Source organism: Miniopterus natalensis, chromosome 6, assembly GCF_054644295.1.
Source record: "Miniopterus natalensis isolate mMinNat1 chromosome 6, mMinNat1.hap1, whole genome shotgun sequence".
In the NCBI taxonomy this organism is placed as follows: Eukaryota; Metazoa; Chordata; class Mammalia; order Chiroptera; family Miniopteridae; genus Miniopterus; species Miniopterus natalensis.
This window is the reverse complement of record NC_142086.1, coordinates 11244602-11257840: the sequence shown is the minus strand read 5'-3', so window position 1 is coordinate 11257840 and position 13239 is coordinate 11244602. Positions and strand designations below refer to the sequence as shown.

At 43.7% G+C, this 13239-nt stretch overlaps 1 protein-coding gene and 1 pseudogene across 2 annotated transcripts in view; both read left to right on the top strand.

Annotated features, from left to right (window-relative positions):
- Positions 1-4844: 4844 nt before the first annotated feature.
- USP25 (ubiquitin specific peptidase 25) overlaps positions 4845-13239 on the top strand; it is a 126271-nt gene continuing 117876 nt past the window's right edge. For both annotated transcript variants that reach the window (XM_087818089.1, XM_087818091.1), the window contains exon 1: positions 4845-4931. In XM_087818089.1, coding sequence (XP_087674215.1) covers positions 4887-4931 — 45 coding nt within the window. In that variant the 5' untranslated portion in view covers positions 4845-4886. The remainder of the gene's footprint in view (positions 4932-13239) is intronic.
- LOC148092850 (uncharacterized) lies at positions 6064-13186 on the top strand (annotated as a pseudogene).

Below are 13239 nucleotides of genomic sequence, written 5' to 3'. Positions count from 1 at the left end.
TTATACTTGTTTTATAAGATGACAGAACTCACCTAGAGGATACATTTCAGTAAAGGTCATGTCAGAAAAACAGAATACTCTCTAAATATTTAAATCAAGGGATATTTAATCCAAAGAATTTGTTATACAGGTAATGGAAGAGCTGAGAAGCCAAACAAGGACTGTAAGTTAAACCAGAGTTTAGCAACAGCAAGAACTCATTATAACTCTTAATCTGGAGGGATGATGGAAGGAAGCAAGGTTTCCAGCAGAAACTTGAACCAAGGTAGGCCAGTCTGGTGAGAGCTAGAACCCCCAAAGAAATATAGCCTTGGGCAATTTACTTAAACAGTAAGCCATAGCTGCCAAGGGGAGAGGGGAAAGAAAGAGAAATAGCCTGGTTTCTCCTTTCCAGCCCCCACCCCCCAATACCACACCTATGCCTCATTGACCAAATCCATCCCAAAGCCAGCTGACCTGAGAACATGGAATATGCAGGGAGAGCCTTTTTTCTGTGATTCAGAGCAAAGCAACTGAAGTGCAAGGAAAGTACGTGATAGAAAATAGGCAAGGGCTGTGCAAAAAGCTTAAGTGAGTTGCTGAGGAGCTTAGACCTAGCAGTCCCTGGGTTGTTCTTTGGGATTTGCATATGGGTAGTGATCATGTGCTCTGAATATGAGAGACAGAGAGTCTTGGAGAAGTGACAGTAGTTTATGTAGCCTCCTCTGTCCGTATATACTATAGATAACTTTAGGAAAATGTCTGCCTACTACCGTAGAAGAGAAAGAAATGAGGAAGGCCAGGGACTCGAAACCATTTTCATTGTCAGAGTAGGCCTTTGGGCATGTTCGAGGTGAGGGGAGCAAGGGTTCATGCAAGAAATCTCCACTTTTGTGCTGGCTCTCAGTTGATAAAGTGTAGCTTTCTATCCAAGCAGACATTGCTTTGAAAATAGACTTTGCAAAAAATAGTTCACATTGGACTAGATTCCTTTTTCGATTCACAGAACCTCCTTCCCCCAAAACTGTTCTAATTGGAAGTGTCACAATTGGCAGAAAACGCAGAACTACTGTTCTTTAAAGTGTCAATGCATCTTTACGAATCTAAGAGCTTATGGGATGGAGTATGAAAAAGGATATTGGATGGCACAAAGGTATAAGTTCTAGGGTTAAGTAGATTAAATACGACTGTTATGAGCTGAAGTGTGTTCCCCTAAACTTCCTGTGTTGAAGTCCTAACCCCTAGCACCTCAGAACATAACCGTATTTGGAGAGAAGGCCTTTAATGACGTGATTAAGTTAAAATGAGGCTGTTAGAGGGGGCCCCTGATCCTATATGACTGGTGTCCTTATAAAAACAGGAAGAGATGCCAGGGAATTGTGCGCCCAGAGGGTCAGCCACATGTGAAGAGTCAGCACGAGGGTGGCACCTGCGAGCGGAGGAGAGGATGCAGGAGAAGCCAACCCTGCGGGCACCTTGATCTTTGACTCCCAGCCTCCAGAATTGTGAGGAAACAAACTTCTGTTGTTCAAGCCACCCAGTCTATGACATTTTTTTATGGCTGCCCCAAGCAAACAAAGAAGCAATATCTGGAGACTCTCAATGTGTACGGCACACTGACTGCTGAAGATACTATCAACGGCAGGCGGGGCCAGAGAGATCAACACGGCGGCCAGAACCACAGAGCTGCCCCCGTGGGATGAGAAGTTCAAGTTAGACACGCAAAAGCGTCAGTGAACTTGTTTGCTCTCCTTGATGGCTTCCCATTGAATTCAATAGGCGTTTTGTTGTGCATGTATCAGGCAAATAGTGCTCTCCTAGGTTCTACTCGATGAGCACCCTATCACTAAATGGTTCCATTGTGACGTCACAGAGAGCTCCTCTTTGGAAAATTGCTTACGGTTTCCTTATTGGTGGAAAGAAGTCATTCCAGGTTGTCAATACATCTAAAGAAGGAAAATAATTCTTATTCTCCTGAAAGTGGATTTAAGAACCACTCTTTTGTCATGGAAATTGTTCAAATCTACACTGTGGATTGAATGGCTCTCTCTCATTCGTGTCTTACAAATGTGCTTTAGCAACGTATTGGATTCTTGGTGTCCAGAAATGGATTTTCAAGCCCTTTCTAAACAAAGATAAATGAATAATTAAAATAGAAGAATACCAATTTCCTTGGTTCACATACAAGAACAATACTGAATATTTGTAAGAGACATAATTTTGATCCAAAATAGAAAAATAGGCTTAGCATTAAAAACTAAATTTAAAATTTATATGAAATCTATCACTTTACGTGTTTACCTGAATGTCCACAGTGCAGGGTAAAGGAACAGAATTATTAAATAGTATCCCTAGGCTTTCATTTCAATAACTATACATATAGGGTGTCCCCAAAAAATGTACCTACACTTTGAATAACTATTAATTCCAAAGTTTCTTTTCAGATTTAACCCATTGGAATTAACAGTTTGAAATTCAAAGTGTGGATACATTTTTGGGGACACCCATATTAAGGTTGATTCATGAACAGCAAAATTGACGTCGGAGCAAATTTTTAAAATTAGAATAACTGGCAATGGGTTTTATGTGCGAATTTATCTCAAATTCTCAAATTTCCACTTTCTATTCATTCCAATTGTACTCCTTCTAAAAAAAGAATGACCATAAGGAAACTTGAAGTTTTCTTCTCAAAGTTCTACAAAATAACTATTAAGGTTAAAAAAAATAAGTAGGAAACCATCAGCAGTAAGCTGGAAATGAATGACCAAAGTAGGCCAGTATGACTACCCTGTAAAGAACTTTGACGATTACTTAGTAAGCGCCGGGAAGATAACTTTTTGGTAGAACTAAAAAAATTTAACCCAGAGGAACACTTACTGCCAAATTCTTAAAACTAATCTTTAGCATCTGGCAATATCTTTTTTATTTTCCCCAGAAGAAAAAAAATTTTTTTTAGAGAGAGTGGAAAGGAGGGAGGGAGAAAAACCATCATTGGTCAGGCCCTGTGTTCAGGCCGACACTCTAACCACTGAACAACACTGCCAAGGCTAGATTTAACTTTCTTAAGTTCAAATACCATGAACCCAGTAGATTTTCTTTTTAAATCTAGAATACTGAGAAACATGAAGTTGGTATGTTGAGAAGAACTTTGGTCTATAAATGAGGGGAAATGCATTCTAGTACGCCTTCCTTGACAAGTCACTCTGTGGGTCTCAGCGGTCACATAAAAAGTGTGCATTCTATCAGAACTAAAATTCTGGGTTTCCAACCATCTCACAGTTTTTGAAATTCTTCTGGCAAAGACGTAAGTTATCAATAAAATAAAATTTGTAATTTGTGAAAATCAAATGACCAAAAAATATGAAGACTAGAGGAAAAGATCTCAATAAGTAGTTGAAAATAATCTGAGGTGCAAAAAACGGCTGCAAAAATGTACACAGATTTGTTACAAAGCTTAAGAGTTACTTGATCTATGCTTATTAAATAAAACCAGATAATGTTTCAATGATCATTTACCAAGTTTGCTTCTCTTGTCAACAAATTAAAACTTATACCCAGGTTTGCATGTGTGTATTGAATTTGTGACAATATGCACTATTTATTCCACCCCTTCCCACTGCACCACCCTCACCTCCTATCCCCAGGTTAGCTCGTAAAATGTTTTCTCCATGTTAGGTTTTCCTTACCATTATATATTGTCAAGTATTCCAATGAGTTTGGAAACCGGAGTATTAGAACAATGTAGCATCTAGAGAGTGATACTTTTGTAATGTTGCCTGTTGTACAGACCATGATTCAATTATATCAAATCTTCGGGAAATAAACCTTATTTCTCCAGAGCCTAGCAGTTCTTGGCACCTGTTTGAATGAATGAAGTAGACGGAGAATGTCAATATTAATTTATGGAATGATTAGTAAAGGAAAAAAGTACAGTCTAGCAGAAGGACTTCTGACAGCCGTTTGCTTAAATCACTCTTGACTTTTCCCTTCGGGCAAGTTTATTGCTTGGGAAATTCCTAGAAGGCGAAGGCAGAGGGCGGGAGGCATAGAAAGGAGCCGGGGTTAGGGCCCAAGACGGCTTGGGGACAGCGTCATGGGGCCTAGAGGAAACGTTCCGTCTCGGCGGGGTCTGGGGAGCCGGCGACCGGGCTGGTCCCGGGAGCGGGAGGAACGCAGCCCTGGGCCGCGGCCTGGAATGTTGCGGGCCGAGCGCGGAGGTCGCGCTACCTGCGGCGCAGGCGGCTCCGGGATCGGCCAGCGGGGCGCGCCCTCGCCCCACCCGGGAGCGCGGGGCCCGCGCGGGGCGGGGCGGGGCGGAGCCGGGGCCGGGGCCGGGACCGGGGGCGGGACTCCCTGGCGGCCCCGCCTCGCCCCGCCGCCCGCGGGTCACAATGTAGGGTTAGGGCGGCGGGCGGGCGGGGCCCGGCGGGGGCGGAGCCGCGGGGCCGGGGCGGTGACGGCGGTTGGGGGAGGGGAGGGGAGGAGGACCGGCGCAGGAGGAGGACAGCGCCATTCCGGCCGGCCGCTCCCTCCGGTCCCGCTCCCTTCCCCGCAGCGGCCCGCGAGCGCGGGCGGAGGAGCGCGCGCGTCACGCGGCCCGGCTCGGCGCCCTCCCGCCCCAGCGTCCGCCGGCGCGCAGGGCGCGGGCCGCGGCGGGCCGGCCGCGCGGAGTCGGCGCGGGCGGAGTCGTGAAGTCGCCGCCGTGGCCCTCGCTGCCCGAGCTTCGCCGCCAGCCCGCGGTGCCCGCGCACGCCGGCCGCCTTCGCCTCCGCGCCTGGCTGGCGGGGGCGCTGTCCCCGGCGGACCGCGCCGCTCCCTGGAGCTCGGCGGAGCGGGGCAGCCCGGGCCGGCGGGGGCGCGAGGAGCCGGACGCCGCCGCCTGTGTCGCCGCGGGCGCCGCGGGGGCCATGACCGTGGAGCAGAACGTGCTGCAGCAGAGCGCGGTGCAGAAGGTGAGGCGCGCCCGCGGGGCCCGCGCTCCTCCCGACGTGCCGCCCGCCCCGGCCTCCCCCGCTCGGGCCTCGGCTTCCCCGGGCTGCGCCCCCGCCGCCCTCTGCCGCTGCCCCTCGCCTTTGGGGGCGCGCGCCCGGGGCCGGCGGCTCGTGGGGCGCGGCGGGCAGTTAGCGGGTGTCGGTCCGCTTCCTTCTGCCGATTGTTTTCCTGTAACAGCCGGCGCCGGGGATCGACTGGGAGCGACCCTCACATTCCTACGCTCGTCCGTGTGGCTCCTTCATTAAACTTACCCCCCTCCTTTAGAAAAATAGCCAGTGTCATCTCCTCCGAGCGCAGTTTGTCTCGAAGGGAGGACACCCCAGGCCTGCTGTGCTGCGAGGGGTCGCCTCCGGAATGGACTTGCCTGCCTCGCGGGCAGGTGCGGCCGCCAGGTGGACGGTGCGCTAGCCCGGGACTCGGCGGTGTCCTTTCCTCTCTCCGTTTTTTTTCTTTCTTTTTCCTCTCCCCCTCTCCCCCCCGCTTTTTTCCCCTGAGTATAGGAACTGCCCCTTAAGAAAGGAAACCTTTCTGGCCATGTTGATTTCAGGAATCTTTTGTCCCCTAAGTTTGACCTTGTTCCGTCGTTCACCCTTTGCTCTGGCCTCAGTCACACATTCAGATGGTCACTTAAGTAAAAAAAACAAAAACCTCTGTGAAGCTTCAGATCTTTTATAGTCTGTAGTGAGAGATGCTCTTTTAGTCTAGATTTTGCTTTCAGAATCTCAAGTGCACTCTCGTGGCCTGAACTGTATCCAGAAGAGTCGTTAGGTACGCCTTAATTTTGGGGGGGGTAGGGGGAGGTCGTTTGTGTGAGAAGCATTTTGGGTAAAAGGAAAACATTGCTTTGGTCCTGTTGGAATTGGGGGGATAACTTCGCTTTACTCTGAGCAGCTACCAAAGCGTGTGTGGTTTATCTGGGTGCGTGATGAGTGCCCCACCCTGTCGTCGTTTTGGCACAGTTATCCCACCTGCGCTTGGTTGTAGACTGAGGCCTGCAGTCCTGAAATGGTCTATTTATATATTCACAGCTTGCTAAGTTTTTGCTTTGAGATTATTTTTAGAATTTTATGATAGTACTTGAGGTAATTGAAGATGCTTGAGAATTTTGGAAAGTAAGGATAGTGCATTGTTATTTTAGGCCCCTTGGGAAAGTTCTCTTGTAACTCGTGTGTTATAGTTGACTGGTAAATTTAGAAGCACACTGCAGTTTATTTACAGTGAAATAATTCTAGATTTAATAATGGGAGTTTAGAACAGTTTATCTCCTAATCCCCTCTATTCTATTTTGAATATCTTAAACTTTAGTTTTTGATATTTGAGTATGTGATAAAGGGTTAATACTTAGAACAGGAATTTCATGGTCACGAATACGAAGTAGCATGTAATAATAGATTTAGTATCTTTTTTGTTTACAGTTCTTTTCATTGTTGAATATTAGAAAGCGTATTTCAAAGTGGGAAATAAAGTAGCTAATATTTTTTACATCTCTTAAATTTGAACAATGGCAAAAATTTGTTAAATTGATTTTGACTAAAGTACTTCTTTAGCATAGAATCATAATACTGATCTGCCTGGTTCAAAGGTTTATACATAAAGTTGTAGGATTAAGAATCATATTACTGAAAGTGATCTTGGCCATCAAGTCCAATTTCCTAGTTTAATGAACCCTCTCCTTATATAAAGAGAGTAGTAGTTAATTTAAATTTTACAGTTATGATGCTATTTTTAATTTATGTCAGGTTATTTCATTGATATTGGGGAATTTTTTTAGAGCAATATAATTATTTTTGAACTTTCATCATAGTATTTGTGTTTTTAAAAAGAAACACTGTTTCTTTACTTTCTGTATTAATATACTATTACTTTGTTATTCATATTAGAGCTATTTTAAAAATATTTATATGGTTATGAATACTTTATATCACTTCAAATAAATTGATAGATTTAAGTCCACCAAGCTAGTAACTAGGAAGTGGACTACAAGCTAGTAACTAGGAAGTGAACTTCATACTTGAGAAGAAACAAAAGTGAAACTCTTTGTCTTCACTTCAAAACTTTATGAATGATCAGTAAAACCCGAGTTGTCTAGTGCATATTGCACAACCAAAATTTTTAATCTGTTCTCTGCTCTCCTAAAAAAAAATTGTGTGTATGTATTTGTATAACATTAGTTTTATGTAAAATAGCTATATTCTGGTGGTTGGAACAGTTCCCTATATTTTCAAGATTTTTTTTTTCCTGCTAGAGGATGATTAGTGATTATCTTTTTTTTTTTTTTTTAAGCAGCACAACACAAAACTTTCATAGCTCTTTGTTTACCTACAGAGTAGCTTGTCACAATATAACGTGACAAGGGCTGTGTTTTCCTCTGATGTGATCTTTGCTTGATGCTGAGGTTTGGCCATGACAGTTATGAGATATAGTACAACTGCAGAGAGCTGCTTTTCTGAGGTTTAGATGATACAAGTGAGCTCGAGGCAGATTAGGTATAGTTAAATCCTGTCATTGGGTCTTGAACATGTATCTTAAGCCTTTATTGCTTGATATTTTTCTAAGTGTAGGATCCTTAGATCTTAGAAACCTGATACATAGATTCAGGTTCCAAGTGAGTATTCTTTAGGGCAGCAATAGGAGGCTTCCAGGAACCAAATTAATTTATAGAGTGAAGTGAGCTGGATACTATTTTTAGTTAACTGTATCCTTCTGAGTTGAATAAAATGTAATGTTCATGTTTTGACTGTTTTGTTTTACCATAGGGCTTATAAGAGTTCCTTGGACACAGCAGGTTTCAGTAAATATTTGATGATGAAATAGAGTGAGTGTTTTCTAAAAGGGATGCAAGAGCAGTGGTTGTTTTAGTTCCCTAACTGAATCTCAAGACTTAACATTATTGAGAAACAATGAAAGTTTGAACCAGACAACCTTTGGGATATAGGCAGTATAGTGAAAAGACAGTAGGATGTGAGTAGGATTTAAACCACCTTTCTATGACCTTGGGCAAGTCATTAAATGCCTCTGAATCATCTTTTAAAGCCTCAAAGTTAGTATGGTTAGACATGAACAACTTTTTCTAGATCTGAGTGTTTCGTGGGTATAAGCATGCATTTATTCCAAATAGGGAGGATTAAAAAAGAAATAATAGAGGGTGGGGGAAGAAGGAATTTTATGGATCAGTAGCCAACTTTCAATTAATTACATAGAGGTTAGGTGGGAACGATGTCACAGATTAACAAAATTTAAAAATATAAACTGGATTCAGGGCAAATTTCTTAGGTAAAATAATGTAGTATTTTCTCATTTAGGTATCATCTAAAGTTACAAAAATACAATACAACCTTTCAAGGGACGGTTAACATTATATAAATCACTGCAAAAATTACATGAAATGAATGTTCTTCAGTCCTAAATGGTTGCTTATCTTGTTATTAGCCTAAGACTTGGTTTGGGCTGAGAGGAGGGCATCCAGCTGTGCATTCCTTTCTTCTTCCTTTTCTTTCTCACCTAATTTTGATTTGTATGCTAACATTGTATCCAGCTCCCTTTATGAATTCTCATCAGTTCTGATAAATATTTGACTGATTTTCTTCAGTATTTTATGTTGACAGTTCGTATCATTTGCAAATAATTATCATTCTGACATCTTCCTTGTCAGTATTCATACTTCTTTTTATTTACTATTTTATTGCTTTAGCTAAGATTACAGGATACTACTGGGATTAATGTTAGTTTCTGTTATGTATTGTTTTATGATGATATGGAAATTTCCTTACAGTTCGAAGTTTTTAAAACGTTTTGCCATCTGATTAGGATGTTTATTCTATCAAATGTCCTTTTTTTGCAACAACTGATGCAATATTTTTTGTGTAAATAATAAAAACATTGTAATAGATAACATGGAACATTATGTGCTTAAGGAATTATGCTACAAGTTTTTTAAACTTTGTTTTTAAATATTTAATCTTCCCAGCCACGTTATTAGATGAACACTATTGTTTTTCCATCATGTTGTAATTGAGGAAAAGTATTAAAGAAGTTAGGAACTAGAGCAACATTGTTATTGTACATTTAAACTCAGGGTCATGAGGCTCAGTGGCTCCTGCTCTTAGCCATTCTGCTGTATGGCTTTCTGATAAAAGCTCATTTAGTCATGATACCTCAAATTCCTCGTACTAAATTTTAATCTAGAATTTGGCATCTGCATTCAAATGAGATTGGTTACACGGTTTGCTTTTGTGCACGTGGGCTTCTGAGGCAAGGTTAGGTCATAAAATCCTTAGAAAGCTTTTTGTGTTTTTCTGTGCTTTTGGAATTGTCTACTTTAGGATTAGGTTAAAGCCTTCAGAATTGGTGGTATTAAATGACTTTTTATCGTTCAACCTAAGTACTTGTTTTTTGAAGTTTTGATGAATATAACAATTTCAGGATGCCCATTTTTTTTACAGCAAGTTTTAGATAAGCTTTCCAAATCTTTATCATCTTTTAGGTTTTCTACTTCTTGCAGGTCAAGTTTAAGACTATTTTATTTTATAGATTCAAATTTTATTTCACTTAGACTTCCATATATATTAGTCTGATCTTTTCTTTTAAATTTATGTTTATATAGATAGATCCCTTTCCTACTCTTGTTTGTATTGCTCTCCGTAATGTTTGCCAGATGTTGATTTATTTTATTGGGCTTTCCAAAATCCAGCTCTTTGCTTCATATATAACTTTTGTCCTACAACTTATTTCTGCTTTTGTCCTTAATAATTCCACCTTTCTACTCATTCTGGTGGTTATTGACATTTAATGAGTTTCCAATCATGTATAATAATGAAAAGCATTTTGGGCTGTGGATTTTCATCTGATTTTGTTTTAGTTTTGACATTATTATTTTTTTATTAAAATATCTTTTTTGGTTAACTTTCCAAGATGTTGCACTTTAAAAATTGTTAATTTTTAGTTTTGATCCACTGTTTAGAAAATATGATTAGTAATAGTTTTAGAAATTTATTGATGTTCTTATGACTAAGTACATGCGGTTTTAATGAACATATGAAAGGATGTGTATTCTTTGAAAGTTATAGAGTTGTATATATAGTAAATGAACACTTAGTGTGATTTGAATATTTAATGTTTTTTTCTTTATTTCTTAAATTCTGGGAGATGTTGATGTCTTTTAATATAATTTCATCAAATTCTCCGCATACTTCTAATGGATCTAATCTAAACTTGTTTGTATTTACTGGTCTTTAGTAAGAGTTCATCATTTACATATATGGTGCTAACTGATAAATTTTTAATTTTTTATTGTCATTTAAGTTTCCATGTATTAGTCATATTTTTCCCATTCAGTTTTGATGTATTGGTCAGGCTTTCATTGTATCACTTTTCCTACCCTTATGTCTATATCCTATAATGATTTGGAAATCTTTCTCATTTTTTCTCTTTTAATGTTAGATCATTATATCTAAGCTCATATTTTTTTGAGTGTCAAAATCAGTAATTGGTTTTTCTTCCTTCCCTCAGCCATCAATAAGATAAGACTTTTAGTATATTTTTTATTTATAGCATTCCTGATTTTATTGGGATAACGTAGAATTGTAATTCTAAGCAATACCCTTTTAATTTCTTAAGGTATACCTTATGTGAAAAATAATACTTAATTGTGTTGCAGACACATTCGTAGTTTTTTTAAAAATTAGGCATTTTACTTCTGTTTTTCTGTATAGTATAATACTGTTTGATGTTACTTTTTGAATTTTGTGTGTGTGTGTGTTTATTGTGTCTTTTTAACATTCCTGCCTAGGATTTTTTTATCTGAAAATGTTAGTGTTCTTTTCAGGAAAAAGACATTTTTAAATTATAGCTTCTACTCCTTTTTTTTTCCTTCTGTAACTACATTATTTGAATATTAGATATCATTTACCTCCCTTGCTTCAAATTTTATTTTATAATTTCTCTTTTTGTCCTATATGCTGAGATAACTTTTTAGTGTGATTGTCCAGATTATTGTCTTTGTAATGCCAATTACATATTTACTCCCTTCTTAGTTAGCCAGATATTTTTGGAGGATTTGTATAAATAATATACATTTAAGTTTGTTCTGAAGTGCACAGAATTAATCACAAACACTGCTTCAGGATCAGCTGTATATGCAGTGTTTTCATTTATTTATGAAACTGCCTATTAATTTTCAGTAATAAGCCCATGTGAACCCGCTTCTGAGAACAAAAGCTAGAACTCTGAAAGTAACTGTGCGTAACCACCTGTTTCCGTAAGAGGCTGTGACCGTCCTGCATCCTGCCCTCGCGCTCCCTTTCATTCCTTTCTCTTGCCTCTCTCCGAATTCCTGAAGGTACATGTTTTTTATTTTACTCGTTTTAAATTTAGGAACTTCTTCCCACCTGGATAAATAAAAGATACTCATCCATCTTTTCTACTAAGAGCTTTTAAAGTTACGTTTGCAACATTCCGACCTTGTTCCACTTGCACTTCCGTTCGTAGCCGGTGCCAGGGCCCGACGTCACATTCCGCGTGTGATGACGTCAGCCTCGGCTCCCTGACCCGTTAGCGCCCCCGGGCCGCAGGCGGCGTCTCGCGCGGGCTCCGTGCGGAACGTGCTTCCCGGCCGGGCTTCTGCCCTCCGCCCGCCCGCCGCCCTGTCATCTCAGCGCTCGGGCAGGAGGCTCGCCTCCCCTCTCCCGAGGCGTCGTGCACTTGAGTCTCCCGTAGACATTTTGGAGGAACCAGAGCGGGTTCTCCGAGAGGCCGCGGCTGCGGTTCCTGTCACTGCCGCGCACCCGCGGGCCAGCTCGCAGCAGCCGCGTCTTCGTTACGGAGCCTCTCCCGGAACAGGGCATATACCTTCTAATTTAGGTCTCTCCTGTCGCTCGTGCAGTGCATAACTTTAACTGTGGAATTCTTACACAGTGTTCGTTCTAGATGGCTGATCGTTTCCGATGACAATTGCATGCGGTGCTCTGACGCGTCCTTGTGGCGCCCGCAGCGTGGTGGCGCCCAGGCCGAGCTGCCTGCGGCCGCGCGGGAGACGCCGCCCCGGGGCCGCGCTCTCCGCCGAGGCGCCGGGCTCCCCCAGGAGGCGGGGACGAGGCGGCCCTTACTGAACAAGAAGGGGAGAAGCTGTTGCAGATGGAGAGGCAGAGATTACACGGGGAGTGGCTGCCGCGGGAGCAGAAGGCACAGGAATTCGGAATAGAGGAGAAGGAAGAGGCAGCTAGAGAAGGGCAGGAGGAACGGGAGAGAAAGGTCGAGGTAGGAGGAAGGGGAAGAGCCGCGGAGGGGAGAGACGAGCAGTGCAGGTGCCCGAGCGCCTGGGGCGAGCTGGGAACCGGCGCCGCGTGGCCAACGCAGCACCCGGCCGGCGGTGCGGTGACGGAGCCCGGAGCCGAGCGTCCCTCCCGCTGAGAAGCAGGCTGCAGCCTCGGGGATGGTGCGCCCGTAAACACGCCCGACGTGGAGCCCACCCTTCTCCTCGGAACTGTGGATGGGAGCTGCGTGGACCGACGGACTGACGGAGCCTGAGGCCAGCGAGGCCTACCGCCTTCCAGGCCTTCGGGGACCTGGTCCGGGGTCACGCAGGGGAGGTGAGCCAGTTCCGGGTCAGCTGCCGCTGGGCCCACGTGAGGGGCCACGTGCCTGTTCCGCACCGAGTGGCAGGAGACTGCGGAGCGGCCTTTCCGGGTTTCAGGGACTGCGGCGTGCAGGACCCTGCCCGGTGGCCCGGCGGGGAATGGCGGCTTGTGGTTTAGGTGAAGTTATGGCAGCGCCTACGAGGAAGACACTGCAACTTTCCGCACGCGTTCCGAAATCCCAGCAGGAGTTCTGGGAAGCTGAGGGGGGCGGCTTCCTGTCTCCACCGCGGCCTGGCTCTGCCTTGGGTAAGAACTCCGGGGAGAGGATGGGCCGCCATGACGCGCTCGGCGGCGGGCCCGGGAGGCGAAGCCCGCGTCTGGCCCGTTTCCACCGAAGGAATGGAGAAGCTGAGAGGAGAGGAGGAAGCCACAGGGGTAAGACATCTCACAGACACACAGCAAAAAGTCACGAAAGGCGTACGTAGTTCACGAAGTAGAGAAACAAAAGGGGCCCGCAGCCGGCCCGGGACAGCCCGAGCCGGAGCCCGAGCCCGAGCCCGAGCCCCTCTGGGTCCAGGAGTCGTGGTGGGAGGTGGTCAGGAAGGAGAGACAGAACTGTCCATAGTCCCGAATCCAAATAAACCAGTATTTGTATATTTGTTATTGATGTATGCAACTGCAACTGACATCTGTA